The sequence below is a fragment of the Salvelinus alpinus genome, chromosome 31 (genome assembly GCF_045679555.1).
Source record: "Salvelinus alpinus chromosome 31, SLU_Salpinus.1, whole genome shotgun sequence".
NCBI classification, from domain to species: Eukaryota; Metazoa; Chordata; class Actinopteri; order Salmoniformes; family Salmonidae; genus Salvelinus; species Salvelinus alpinus.
The window spans coordinates 17,826,023-17,841,720 of NC_092116.1; the positions used below are offsets into that span (position 1 = coordinate 17,826,023).

The 15,698-nt window shown below is 42.4% G+C and overlaps 1 protein-coding gene across 1 annotated transcript in view; it reads left to right on the plus strand.

Moving 5' to 3' along the window:
* The window catches only part of LOC139561658 (large neutral amino acids transporter small subunit 2-like), a 32,694-nt gene that overhangs the window by 12,227 nt on the left and 4,769 nt on the right, over positions 1-15,698 (plus strand). The window contains exons 4-6 of the mRNA XM_071378907.1: positions 13,203-13,328; positions 14,503-14,656; positions 15,410-15,533. Coding sequence (XP_071235008.1) covers positions 13,203-13,328; positions 14,503-14,656; positions 15,410-15,533 — 404 coding nt within the window. The remainder of the gene's footprint in view (positions 1-13,202; positions 13,329-14,502; positions 14,657-15,409; positions 15,534-15,698) is intronic.

A 15,698-nucleotide genomic window follows, 5' to 3' on the forward strand; every position in this document is an offset into this window, starting at 1 on the left:
TTTCTTGTGGCAACAGGTCACAAATCTTGCTGCTGTGATGGCACACTGTGGTATTTCACCCAATAGATATGGGAGTTTATCAAAATTGGATTTGTTTTTGAATTCTTTGTGGGTCTGTATAATCTGAGGGAAATATGTGTCTCTAATATGGTCATAGGTTAGAAAGTGCAGCTCAGTTTACACTGAGCCTACGGCGACCTCTCTCAATAGCAAGGCTATGCTCACTGAGTCTGTACATAGTCAAAGCTTTCCTTAATTTTGAGTCAGTCACGGTGGTCAGGTATTCTCTCTCTATTCATCTCTCTAGCGCTCTCTCCATCTCTCTCGCTCTCTCTCTCTATTCATCTCTCTCTCTCTGTCTCTGTCTCTGTCTCTCGCTCTCTCTCTCTCTCATCTCTCTCGCGCTCTCTCCATCTCTCTCGCTCTCTCTCTCTTCATCTCTCTTCATCTCTTTCACCCTCTCTCTCTTCATCTCTCTCTATCTCAATTCAATTCAATTCAAGGGGCTTTATTGGCATGGGAAACATATGTTAACATTGCCAAAGCAAGTGAAGTAGATATAATACAAAAGTGAAATAAACAATAAAAATGAACAGTAACACTCATAGAAGTCTCTCCATCTTTCTCTCTCTCTCTCTCTCTCTCTCTCTCTCTCTCTCTCTCTCTCTCTCTCTCTCTCTCTCTCTCTCTCTCTCTCTCTCTCTCTCTCTCTCTCTCTCTCTCTCTCTCTCTCTCTCTCTCTCTGTGTCTTTGTCTCTCTCGGCATGTGAAAGCAAGTGAAATTTGGATAAACAAAAGTGAAATAAACAATAAAAAGGAACAGCAAACATTACACTCGAGTTCCAAAAGAATAGAGACATTGTAACGGCTGTCGCTCTCCTCATCCTCGGATGAGGTGAGGAGAGAAGGATCTTCAGACCAAAATGCAGCTTGAGGGAAATAAGCCATCTTTATTATAAATACGACGATGGCAACACGAAAACACAAACACTTTCAAATTTACAAAATAACAAAACGACGTATACGAAACCTGAACATAAACTTACATAACTAATACGTAACACTTACGGACAGGAAACATACTACATCGAAACACACGAACAACCGAAACAATCCCGTATGGTGTAAGACATAACACAGACACAGGAGACAATCACCCACAACGAACACTGTGACAACGCCTACCTAAATATGACTCTTAATTAGAGGAACGCCAAACACCTGCCTCTAATTAAGAGCCATACCAGGTAACCCAAAACCAACACAGAAACAGAAAACATAGAATGCCCACCCAACCTCACGTCCTGACCAACTAACACACAAAAACTAACAGAAAATAGGTCAGGAACGTGACAGACATTTCAAATGTCATATTATGTCTATATACAGTGTTGTAACGATGGGCAAATAGTTAAAGTACAAAAGGGAAAATAAATAAACATAAATATAGGTTGTATTTACAATGGTGTTTGTTCTTCACTGGTTGCCCTTTTCTTGTGGCAACAGGTCACAAATCTTGCTGCTGTGATGGCACACTGTGGTATTTCACCCAATAGATATGGGAGTTTATCAAAATTGGATTTGTTTTTGAATTCTTTGTGGGTCTGTATAATCTGAGGGAAATATGTGTCTCTAATATGGTCATAGGTTAGAAAGTGCAGCTCAGTTTACACTGAGCCTACGGCGACCTCTCTCAATAGCAAGGCTATGCTCACTGAGTCTGTACATAGTCAAAACTTTCCTTAATTTTGAGTCAGTCACGGTGGTCAGGTATTCTCTCTCTATTCATCTCTCTAGCGCTCTCTCCATCTCTCTCGCTCTCTCTCTCTATTCATCTCTCTCTCTCTGTCTCTGTCTCTGTCTCTCGCTCTCTCTCTCTTCATCTCTCTCGCGCTCTCTCCATCTCTCTCGCTCTCTCTCTCTTCATCTCTCTTCATCTCTTTCACCCTCTCTCTCTTCATCTCTCTCTATCTCAATTCAATTCAATTCAAGGGGCTTTATTGGCATGGGAAACATATGTTAACATTGCCAAAGCAAGTGAAGTAGATATAATACAAAAGTGAAATAAACAATAAAAATGAACAGTAACACTCATAGAAGTCTCTCCATCTTTCTCTCTCTCTCTCTCTCTCTCTCTCTCTCTCTCTCTCTCTCTCTCTCTCTGCTCTCTCTCTCTCTGTGTCTTTGTCTCTCTCGGCATGTGAAAGCAAGTGAAATTTGGATAAACAAAAGTGAAATAAACAATAAAAAGGAACAGCAAACATTACATTCGAGTTCCAAAAGAATAGAGACATTTCAAATGTCATATTATGTCTATATACAGTGTTGTAACGATGGGCAAATAGTTAAAGTACAAAAGGGAAAATAAATAAACATAAATATAGGTTGTATTTACAATGGTGTTTGTTCTTCACTGGTTGCCCTTTTCTTGTGGCAACAGGTCACAAATCTTGCTGCTGTGATGGCACACTGTGGTATTTCACCCAATAGATATGGGAGTTTATCAAAATTGGATTTGTTTTTGAATTCTTTGTGGGTCTGTATAATCTGAGGGAAATATGTGTCTCTAATATGGTCATAGGTTAGAAAGTGCAGCTCAGTTTACACTGAGCCTACGGCGACCTCTCTCAATAGCAAGGCTATGCTCACTGAGTCTGTACATAGTCAAAGCTTTCCTTAATTTTGAGTCAGTCACGGTGGTCAGGTATTCTCTCTCTATTCATCTCTCTAGCGCTCTCTCCATCTCTCTCGCTCTCTCTCTCTATTCATCTCTCTCTCTCTGTCTCTGTCTCTGTCTCTCGCTCTCTCTCTCTTCATCTCTCTCGCGCTCTCTCCATCTCTCTCGCTCTCTCTCTCTTCATCTCTCTTCATCTCTTTCACCCTCTCTCTCTTCATCTCTCTCTATCTCAATTCAATTCAATTCAAGGGGCTTTATTGGCATGGGAAACATATGTTAACATTGCCAAAGCAAGTGAAGTAGATATAATACAAAAGTGAAATAAACAATAAAAATGAACAGTAACACTCATAGAAGTCTCTCCATCTTTCTCTCTCTCTCTCTCTCTCTCTCTCTCTCTCTCTCTCTCTCTCTCTCTCTCTCTCTCTCTCTCTCTCTCTCTCTCTGTGTCTTTGTCTCTCTCGGCATGTGAAAGCAAGTGAAATTTGGATAAACAAAAGTGAAATAAACAATAAAAAGGAACAGCAAACATTACACTCGAGTTCCAAAAGAATAGAGACATTTCAAATGTCATATTATGTCTATATACAGTGTTGTAACGATGGGCAAATAGTTAAAGTACAAAAGGGAAAATAAATAAACATAAATATAGGTTGTATTTACAATGGTGTTTGTTCTTCACTGGTTGCCCTTTTCTTGTGGCAACAGGTCACAAATCTTGCTGCTGTGATGGCACACTGTGGTATTTCACCCAATAGATATGGGAGTTTATCAAAATTGGATTTGTTTTTGAATTCTTTGTGGGTCTGTATAATCTGAGGGAAATATGTGTCTCTAATATGGTCATAGGTTAGAAAGTGCAGCTCAGTTTACACTGAGCCTACGGCGACCTCTCTCAATAGCAAGGCTATGCTCACTGAGTCTGTACATAGTCAAAACTTTCCTTAATTTTGAGTCAGTCACGGTGGTCAGGTATTCTCTCTCTATTCATCTCTCTAGCGCTCTCTCCATCTCTCTCGCTCTCTCTCTCTATTCATCTCTCTCTCTCTGTCTCTGTCTCTGTCTCTCGCTCTCTCTCTCTTCATCTCTCTCGCGCTCTCTCCATCTCTCTCGCTCTCTCTCTCTTCATCTCTCTTCATCTCTTTCACCCTCTCTCTCTTCATCTCTCTCTATCTCAATTCAATTCAATTCAAGGGGCTTTATTGGCATGGGAAACATATGTTAACATTGCCAAAGCAAGTGAAGTAGATATAATACAAAAGTGAAATAAACAATAAAAATGAACAGTAACACTCATAGAAGTCTCTCCATCTTTCTCTCTCTCTCTCTCTCTCTCTCTCTCTCTCTCTCTCTCTCTCTCTCTCTCTCTCTCTCTCTCTCTCTCTCTGTGTCTTTGTCTCTCTCGGCATGTGAAAGCAAGTGAAATTTGGATAAACAAAAGTGAAATAAACAATAAAAAGGAACAGCAAACATTACATTCGAGTTCCAAAAGAATAGAGACATTTCAAATGTCATATTATGTCTATATACAGTGTTGTAACGATGGGCAAATAGTTAAAGTACAAAAGGGAAAATAAATAAACATAAATATAGGTTGTATTTACAATGGTGTTTGTTCTTCACTGGTTGCCCTTTTCTTGTGGCAACAGGTCACAAATCTTGCTGCTGTGATGGCACACTGTGGTATTTCACCCAATAGATATGGGAGTTTATCAAAATTGGATTTGTTTTTGAATTCTTTGTGGGTCTGTATAATCTGAGGGAAATGTGTGTCTCTAATATGGTCATAGGTTAGAAAGTGCAGCTCAGTTTATACTGAGCCTACGGCGACCTCTCTCAATAGCAAGGCTATGCTCACTGAGTCTGTACATAGTCAAAGCTTTCCTTAATTTTGAGTCAGTCACGGTGGTCAGGTATTCTCTCTCTATTCATCTCTCTAGCGCTCTCTCCATCTCTCTCGCTCTCTCTCTCTATTCATCTCTCTCTCTCTGTCTCTGTCTCTGTCTCTCGCTCTCTCTCTCTTCATCTCTCTCGCGCTCTCTCCATCTCTCTCGCTCTCTCTCTCTTCATCTCTCTTCATCTCTTTCACCCTCTCTCTCTTCATCTCTCTCTATCTCAATTCAATTCAATTCAAGGGGCTTTATTGGCATGGGAAACATATGTTAACATTGCCAAAGCAAGTGAAGTAGATATAATACAAAAGTGAAATAAACAATAAAAATGAACAGTAACACTCATAGAAGTCTCTCCATCTTTCTTTCTCTCTCTCTCTCTCTCTCTCTCTCTCTCTCTCTCTCTCTCTCTCTCTCTCTCTCTCTCTCTCTCTCTCTCTCTCTCTCTCTCTGTGTCTTTGTCTCTCTCGGCATGTGAAAGCAAGTGAAATTTGGATAAACAAAAGTGAAATAAACAATAAAAAGGAACAGCAAACATTACATTCGAGTTCCAAAAGAATAGAGACATTTCAAATGTCATATTATGTCTATATACAGTGTTGTAACGATGGGCAAATAGTTAAAGTACAAAAGGGAAAATAAATAAACATAAATATAGGTTGTATTTACAATGGTGTTTGTTCTTCACTGGTTGCCCTTTTCTTGTGGCAACAGGTCACAAATCTTGCTGCTGTGATGGCACACTGTGGTATTTCACCCAATAGATATGGGAGTTTATCAAAATTGGATTTGTTTTTGAATTCTTTGTGGGTCTGTATAATCTGAGGGAAATGTGTGTCTCTAATATGGTCATAGGTTAGAAAGTGCAGCTCAGTTTATACTGAGCCTACGGCGACCTCTCTCAATAGCAAGGCTATGCTCACTGAGTCTGTACATAGTCAAAGCTTTCCTTAATTTTGAGTCAGTCACGGTGGTCAGGTATTCTCTCTCTATTCATCTCTCTAGCGCTCTCTCCATCTCTCTCGCTCTCTCTCTCTATTCATCTCTCTCTCTCTGTCTCTGTCTCTGTCTCTCGCTCTCTCTCTCTTCATCTCTCTCGCGCTCTCTCCATCTCTCTCGCTCTCTCTCTCTTCATCTCTCTTCATCTCTTTCACCCTCTCTCTCTTCATCTCTCTCTATCTCAATTCAATTCAATTCAAGGGGCTTTATTGGCATGGGAAACATATGTTAACATTGCCAAAGCAAGTGAAGTAGATATAATACAAAAGTGAAATAAACAATAAAAATGAACAGTAACACTCATAGAAGTCTCTCCATCTTTCTCTCTCTCTCTCTCTCTCTCTCTCTCTCTCTCTCTCTCTCTCTCTCTCTCTCTCTCTCTCTCTCTCTCTCTCTCTCTCTCTCTGTCACGTTCCCGACCTTATTTTCCTTTGTTTAGCTGTGTTTAGTTGGTCAGGACGTGAGCTGGGTGGGCAGTCTATGTTGTTTGTTTCTATGTTTAGTTTCATTGTTAATTAGCCTTATATGGTTCTCAATCAGGGGCAGGTGTTTGACGTTTCCTCTGATTGAGACCATATTAAGGTAGGCTGTTCACACCGTTTGTTTGTGGGTGATTGTCTTCCGTGTCAGTGTTTGTACCACACGGGACTGTTTCGTTTGTTTAGTCTGTACCTGTTCGTGCGTTCTTCGTTTGTCTGTAAGTTCACATGTTCAGGTCTGTTAACGTCGTTTGTTATTTTGTAGTTTATTCAAGTGTGCTTCGTGTTCGTCTTCCTTTAATAAATCAGTCATGTATTCTACACAAGCTGCGTTTTGGTCCGATCCATGCTCCTCCTCAGACGAGGAGAACAATCGTTACACTCTTTCTCTCCCTCTCTCTCTCTCTCTCTCCATCTCTCTTCATCTCTCTTCATCTCTCTCTCGCGCGCTCTCGTCATGTCTCTTGCTCTCTCTCTCTTCATCTCTCTCTCTGTCTCTCTCTCACATCCTCCTCCTGCCATACTTTCTCTTCTGTTCTTTCAGTAACATCCACTTGTGACTCACGGTCAAAGAACATGTAAGAAAAAGAGTGAGTAAAAAGAGGTAGCAGAGTAGGAGAGAGTGTTTGCACCACTCTGAGAGTGGTAGTGAAAGACTTCTCTACAAACCTCACACACGTAGCCCAAATACCACAAGGTGGGCTCAGACAGGCAGAGAGTGACAGAGAGAGAGAGAAAGAGATGGGGAGAAAGAGAGTGAGAGAGAGACAGAGACAGACAGACAGACAGTGTGAAGCTAGTTTGTGAAAGCAACAACAACCTCCCAGATAGCTTCAATATGTTTTCTTCTGTCTGTGAAATCTCTCCCCAAAACCCATAAGAACTGTTTAATGATATTTTATTATGAGTTGATCTCATCAATAGGTTTTTTGTAACTGGCTTGATTGTTACTGACGAATAATTGCTGTGGGAAACTGTTCTTTCGTGTCACCATTCAAGCCTAGTACCCACTTTAGCTGGAATGCACCTGTGGCTATTCTGTTGCCCTGATGTTTTTCAGTTCAGCCATAGAGCAGAATACTATGATAGTTTGGCGGTGCAGACAGACCGACTCCCTGTGGGCGTCTTTGTGCCATCCAGTCACACAGTCATCCCAGCTGGGATTGTTTCAGTAATTAGAGAAGATCTGGGGGCGTTGTATTCACAAAGATTCTCAGAGTATAGAAGTGCTGATCTAGGATCAGGTCCTCCCTGTCCAGAAAATGATGATAATCGAACAATCTAAAGGGCTAAACTGATCCTAGACCAGCACTCGTACATGTACATAATGTACCTGTTTTCTTCCCTGAAGCCTTATGCAATCCAAAATGCCTCTGGGGAAAGATGTGTTGAGACTTGCCAGAAAGATTCATTTTCCTTGGCCGAGAGTGTTTCCTACACCGATGATGATGCGCAATAGTTTTAGAACACTGCAATCTGATTGGCCGAGGCGATAGCCCTAATGTGTGTTTCCCTCGAAACGAATTGGTCAGATGTTGTCAAGCAGAATGTCGAGCTCAGCGTCACTGTTGTTGTTTTTCACCAACTCATTCTCCTGTGTTCTGCTGCTGTTCTGCTGCTGTTCCTCTTACAGCCAGCGGCGGAAAATAAGACAACTGGGTGAAGGGTTACTTTAGGACAAGTTCCTTTCTCTCTCTCTCCTTCTTCTCTCCTGCTCCTTTTCCTTCTCTCTCTTTTCCTCCTCTTTCTGCTGTTCCTCCTCTTCCTCCGTCTCTGTTGTTTTAGGTTTCTTTGTGTTAGCCTGCATGTACGGTACAGTCTGTATCTCTGTATCTCTGACGGTGGTTTCAGGGACATTCTGTATGTTGTGCTATACAAGGGGGTTTCATGTGTCTAGGAGAGTCGTGAGAGTCCAGATATTATTTTCCTCCGTTTCTTTAAGTATAGCGATGTAGCCCTTGAAAAATGATATGCTACAGACGTTTTTTTGACATTTTTATATCACCTTTATTTAACCAGGTAGGCTAGTTGAGAACAAGTTCTCATTTACAACTGCGACCTGGTCAAGATAAAGCACAGCAGTTCGACAAATACAACAACACAGAGTTGCACATGGAATAAACAAACATACAGTCAATAATACAGTAGGATCTTCATTTGAGGCAGTTTGCTACAACAGGAAAATAATCCTTCAGCAACAGGAAATGCGAATTATTATGTGGATTATAATTAATGGACATTGTTGTAGGGGTTGATACATTTTTCGTTAGGGCAAATCAAGTCTGAATTTTCAAAGTGGAAGTCACAAACTTTAGAAGCCTTTTTAAAAATCAAATACACTACAAGTTTGCATTTCCTGCCCATCAACAGAAGAGTGAACAAATTAAATCCTACATTTGTATCTATAGCAGGCATAGATGGTGGGGTTTTGCTGTACCTGTATATGGTGCTGTGTGACCATTTTTGCTGACTATACACAAAAAAACGACAATAAAGTATATACGTATATATGTATATACTGTTTGTTTTCTTGAGTTGCCTTGATCTCCTTCCCCTCCTGGGCCCCCACTCGTGTTTTTCTAAACAGACAACCACTAACCATTGGTTGGTCACTGGGACAGACTGCTGCTGCAGCAATGAGGAAACATTAGAAACGTGTTGAGTTTCAAAAACATGTTGCAGGCCAGCCCCCCCCCCCCCCCCCCTCTCTCTGTCCTCATGGCCTGGAGCGGGGTTGCGTGTTGTCCTGTTATTGAACAGTCATGTTATGGAGCTTCTCAGCATGTTCCAGTGTGTGCTCAGTAACAAACTGTTTCCCAGGTGTTAACCAGTGGATGTTCCTCTTACTCAGCCGGACCACATATAGAACAGCGTGGGAATGGGAGTAGGATTCATGTTGTTTTTATTCACGGGACTATGAGATTCCGTTGGGATGATTTAGAATGTTCCCTGCACTGCAGCACAGGTCAAATGTATATATTTTTTTAATGTGCTGCAAAGTGGATATAACTGCACTGTCGGGCAAATTTCGGAAATCTCACAGATATCTTCCATTACATAGGTTATTGTTACTGTAGATGATTGCAAACACACTTGCTGCTTGGCGTCACCTTGTGAGAGAGTGCATCTGTGCTGTATGTTCACACACACACACACACACACACACACACACACACACACACACACACACACACACACACACACACACACACACACACACACACACACACACACACACACACTGCTCAGCTCCTACTCCCATGTAGGGTAGACACAGTTTGTGTTAGCCTGATCCCAGATCTACACTTTATGTGCTTTAGTTAACTTCTGTATTGTAGAGGAGCTAAAGCACAGACCTGGGACCAGCTAACTGTGTGTTACCAGCTGACAACATATCCACAGATCAGGGCATACATCCACCCTACCCCTTCCCTCGCACTCCCCCCCTTTCCTTTCCCCAAACGTCTAAACACCATACACTCTTTAACAACTATAAACTATGAACAACCATCCCACCCCACCCCCTTTTCCTCTCCTCCTCCTCTCTCCGTCTCTGTCTGGCTGAGTAGCCTGTCTCTGTTCCTTGGCAGACTGACCAGAACAGATAAGCTCTGAGGTATTTCTAATGTCATGTGTGTGTAATGTCATGTGTGTGTAATGTCATGTGTGTGTAATGTCATGTGTTTGTAATGTCATGTGTGTGTAATGTCATGTGTGTGTAATGTCATGTGTGTGTAATGTGATGTGTGTGTAATGTGATGTGTGTGTAATGTCATGTGTGTGTAATGTGATGTGTGTGTAATGTCATGTGTGTGTAATGTGATGTGTGTGTAATGTCATGTGTGTGTAATGTCATGTGTGTGTAATGTCATGTGTGTGTAATGTCATGTGTGTGTAATGTGATGTGTGTGTAATGTCATGTGTGTGTAATGTCATGTGTGTGTAATGGCATGTGTGTGTAATGTCATGTGTGTGTAATGTCATGTGTGTGTAATGTCATGTGTGTGTAATGTCATGTGTGTGTAATGTGATGTGTGTGTAATGTCATGTGTGTGTAATGTCATGTGTGTGTAATGTGATGTGTGTGTAATGTCATGTGTGTGTAATGTGATGTGTGTGTAATGTCATGTGTGTGTAATGTGATGTGTGTGTAATGTCATGTGTGTGTAATGTCATGTGTGTGTAATGTCATGTGTGTGTAATGTGATGTGTGTGTAATGTCATGTGTGTGTAATGTGATGTGTGTGTAATGTCATGTGTGTGTAATGTGATGTGTGTGTAATGTCATGTGTGTGTAATGTCATGTGTGTGTAATGTGATGTGTGTGTAATGTCATGTGTGTGTAATGTCATGTGTGTGTAATGTCATGTGTGTGTAATGTCATGTGTGTGTAATGTGATGTGTGTGTAATGTCATGTGTGTGTAATGTCATGTGTGTGTAATGTGATGTGTGTGTAATGTCATGTGTGTGTGTAATGTCATGTGTGTGTGTAATGTCATGTGTGTGTAATGTCATGTGTGTGTAATGTGATGTGTGTGTAATGTGATGTGTGTGTAATGGCATGTGTGTGTAATGTCATGTGTGTGTAATGTCATGTGTGTGTAATGTGATGTGTGTGTAATGTCATGTGTGTGTAATGTGATGTGTGTGTAATGTGATGTGTGTGTAATGTCATGCGTGTGTAATGTCATGCGTGTGTAATGTGATGCGTGTGTAATCTCATGTGTGTGTAATGTCATGTGTGTGTAATGCCATGTGTGTGTAATGTCATGTGTGTGTAATGTGATGTGTGTGTGTGTAATGTCATGTGTGTGTAATGTCATGTGTGTGTGTGTGTAATGTCATGTGTGTGTAATGTCATGTGTATGTAATGTCATGTGTGTGTAATGTCATGTGTACAGTATGTAATGTCATGTGTGTGTAATGTCATGTGTGTGTAATGTCATGTGTACAGTATGTAATGGCATGTGTGTGTAATGTCATGTGTGTGTAATGTCATGTGTACAGTATGTAATGTCATGGGTGTGTAATGTCATGTGTGTGTAATGTCATGTGTACAGTATGTAATGTCATTGTTGTGTAATGTCATGTGTGTGTAATGTCATGTGTGTGTAATGTCATGTGTATGTAATGTCATGTGTGTGTAATGTCATGTGTATGTAATGTCATGTGTATGTAATGTCATGTGTGTGTAATGTCATGTGTGTGTAATGTCATGTGTATGTAATGTCATGTGTGTGTAATGTCATGTGTACAGTATGTAATGTCATTGTTGTGTAATGTCATGTGTGTGTAATGTCATGTGTGTGTAATGTCATGTGTATGTAATGTCATGTGTGTGTAATGTACTTTTGTAATGTACTTTGTACTTTTGAAAACTTGATTTCTGACATGCATAACATTTTGGGACTGTATCAACAGTGGACTAATGAACAAAATACCAAAAGATAGGTTTTGACCGGATTATTCCTTTAAGTGCCTTGCTCAAGGGCACATCGACATATGTTTTACTTTGTCGGCTGGGCAATTCGAACTAGCAACCTTTTGGTTGCTAGCCCAATGCTAACCGCAAGGCTACCTGCCGCCCCCACTACATTCTAGAATTCAATACCATCGTGTTTAGCATTAACCTAGTAAGTAAGTAGCCTTACCCTTGTAAGTAAGTAGCCAAGGCAGTGTGAGGCAGCTTGATGTACACACCCTGGACAGGACGCTGGTCTATCGCAGGCCCTTCCATTAGCCCTGATGTAATGTACTGTGGTGCTGTATTAAGAGAGAGAGAAAAGGGGGATACCTAGTCAGTTGTACAACTGAATCCATTCAACTGAAATGTGTCTTCCGCATTTAACCCAACCGCTCTGAATCAGAGAGGTGCGGGGGGCTGCCATAATCAATATCCACTTCTTCGGCGCCCGGGGAACAGTGGGTTAACTGCCTTGCTCAGGGGCAGAACGACAGATTTGTACCCAAACGTGAAGGTGCGACAGATTGTAGAACAGACAGGCTGAACGCCCAGTCAGTGTCTGTTGATAAACTCAGACCCGTAGGTCTTTGGGGTGTGGTCGTTGTCATTTTATCAGAGAAGTTGATAGGCAAGGAGAGAGGGGTCATAGTTCATTGTGATAGTACAGAGATGTCGCTGCATGCCTTTCACCTTTTATGACACGTCACGCCAGTTGCAGCACAAGGTGTGTTACTGTAACTTCCGCCACACACACACACACACACACACACACACACACACACACACACACACACACACACACACACACACACACACACACACACACACACACACACACACACACACACACACACACACACACACACACACAAACCTCCCCCCACACACACCTACTTTGCCCTCTTTCTATTTGTCCATCCACCTGATACCGCTATATCTATCTGTTTCTCAATCTCTTTCTCCCTCTATCCCACTCTCCTTACTTCGTTATTTATAGTACTACCACCACTATCTACTGTATGTGTCCAATGCTCTCACTGATTGCTGTTATAAAGCCTTCAAAGGCAAGAACAGAACAGAGCAGAGGGGGAATATAGTGTAGCTGTGCACTGTACGTCTCCCTTTGTGCATTGTTAGCAACAATTCTATACTGAGTTGGTGAGAATTGTATGGTGAGAATTCCTCCAGTCTGCAGTGTTGTTTATTGTACTGGGAATCACCATTGTGTTCCTCTGTTATTCTCAGTAGTCTGATGTAGCAGAGAGCAGCGGAGGATATGAATGGATGGAACACAACGCCCAGTGTGAATTGTGTTGATCTCTGTAATGTTTCTCGCAATTTAATTCAACAAGCTTTCGTGGCATTATAAGTCCCTATCTTATATTGCCACTGTAAAAACACCTGGTACGACAACACCACCGCCGCTGACCGCAAGGCACTACGGCGGGTGGTACGCACAACCCAACACACCCCCGGGTGCTCACTGCCTTCCCTCCAGGACACCTACAACACCAGGTGTCTCAGGAAGGCAGATCATCAGGGACCTCAGCCAGCTGAGCCACTGCCTGTTCTCCTCGCTACCATCACTCAGACGCGCGCAGTACAGGAGCATCATGGCTAAAACTTGTTACGGGAAATAATGCATATTTAATCCATAATAACATTGTCTCTGTCTTTCTGTCTCTCACAGTGTTGTTGACGTGGGTGAACTGCTCCAGTGTGCGATGGGCCACCCGTGTCCAGGACATCTTCACAGCCGGCAAGCTGCTGGCCCTGGCTCTCATCATTATCATGGGCATCGTGCAAATCTGCAAGGGTAGGACTAGGTTCCGTGTGTGTGTGTGTGTGTGTGTGTGTGTGTGTGTGTGTGTGTGTGTGTGTGTGTGTGTGTGTGTGTGTGTGTGTGTGTGTGTGTGTGTGTGTGTGTGTGTGTGTGTGTGTGTGTGTGTGTGTGTGTGTGTGTGTGTGTGTGTGTGTGCGCGTGCCAATACGTGTGTGTGTCCCTACACCATCTGTGCCCCTGCATCTTTCTAATCTCTCTCTCGATCCAGAGACACAGAGACACAAAACCCCACTGACATCCCATCACTGGGTCACTGGGGACGCAAAGTCTGGGGCCCAAATGGCACCCTATTCCCTATATAGTACACTACCTTTATTCAGAGCCCAACGGACCCTGGTCAAAAGTAGTGCACTACATAGGGGTAGGGGTGCCATTTGAGACGTTGCCATAGCCTCCCTCTGGTAAAACTCACAGAGCTAATAGGGTTTTAATGTAGTTTCCATCCCAGCGTGTCTCTGTGGGTTAGTTATCATAACAGTCGTGAGGCTCAGTTATGAGAGAGACGGACAGAGACAACCGTAACAATAGGGCTGTGGACACAGGGAGAGGAGAGGAGAGGAGAGGAGAGGAGAGGAGAGGAGAGGAGAGGAGAGGAGAGGAGAGGAGAGGAGAGGAGAGGAGAGGAGAGGAGATTCTGAGTGTTGGTGTTAGAACATATGGGTGAGAGTATGGGAGAGTCACCCACCAGAGAGAGATGGGAGAGAGAGAGAGAGAGAGAGAGAGAGAGAGAGAGAGAGAGAGAGAGAGAGAGAGAGAGAGAGAGAGAGAGAGAGCGAGAGAGCGAGAGAGCGAGAGAGCGAGAGAGCGAGAGAGAGAGAGAGAGAGAGAGAGAGAGAGAGAGAGAGAGAGAGAGAGAGGTCGTGTTCATATTGGCATGCCAACGAAAAGGTGAGCCAGGGGAAAGAAGACAGACAGATGGGTTGGGCTACGAAGCAGACATGTTGTACAAACCAATAGTACATACTCTGTCTGCCTGCCTGCCTGCCTGCCACACACCTCCTCATTGTTATGCCATGTGTGACCTGGCAGTGTGTTTATTGATCTGCGTTGCTGTAACAGCAGTTGACCAACTTCAAACAGATGATAATTTCCTCCAAACACTACAAAATCGGAATTCTAAAGCGTCTGTTCCTCTTTTCTCCTCCAGGGGAGTACTATTGGCTGGAGCCAGCGAATGCCTTCGAGCCCTTCCAGGAGTACGATGTGGGACTGATAGCCCTGGCCTTTCTACAAGGCTCCTTCGCCTACGGGGGATGGAACTTCCTCAACTACGTCACTGAGGAGCTGGTCGACCCCTATGTGTAAGACACTACCATTTAGTGCCTCCCAAATGGCACCCTGTTCTCTTTGTAGTGCACTACTTTGGACCAGGGCACATAGGGCTCTGGTCAAAAGTTGTGCACTAAATCAAATCAAATCGTATTTGTCACATGCGCAAAATACAACTTACCGTGAAATACTTACTTATGAGCCCTTAACCAACAATGCAGTTCAATAAATAAAGTTAAGAAAATATTTACTAAATAAACTAAGGTAAAAAAAAATGTATAGAAAGTAACACAATAAAATGGCATAACAGTAATGAGGCTATATACAGGGTGTCCCGGTACCGAGTCAGGTTAGTCGAGGTCATTTGTACATGTAGGTAGTGGTAAAGATAATAGATCATATGTTACCATGTAGGTAGTGGTAAAGATAATAGATCATATGTTACCATGTAGGTAGTGGTAAAGATAATAGATCATATGTTACCATGTAGGTAGTGGTAAAGATAATAGATCATATGTTACCATGTAGGTAGTGGTAAAGATAATAGATCATATGTTACCATGTAGGTAGTGGTAAAGATAATAGATCATATGTTACCATGTAGGTAGTGGTAAAGATAATAGATCATACGTTGCCATGTAGGTAGTGGTAAAGATAATAGATCATACGTTGCCATGTAGGTAGTGGTAAAGATAATAGATCATACGTTGCCATGTAGGTAGTTGTAAAGATAATATATATTTTACTTATTTCTCCCCATCCCTCCATTCCTCTCTCTATTCTAGGAATCTTCCTCGCGCCATCTTCATCTCCATCCCCTTGGTGACGTTCGTCTACGTGTTCGCCAACATCGCCTACGTCACCGCCATGAGTCCTCAGGAGCTGCTGGCCTCCAACGCTGTTGCCGTGGTGAGTAGCTCCACCCACCACCCTGTCAGAAAGAAGACAGACGTGCTCTGGGTTTATTCATATTCAGTATTGCAAAAGGCCTCTGGCGGCCCCTTCTGGTCACTAAGAGTTAATGCGCTTCAAATTAAACTTTGAGTATTGAAGCGTGTAGTAGCATCACAGTAA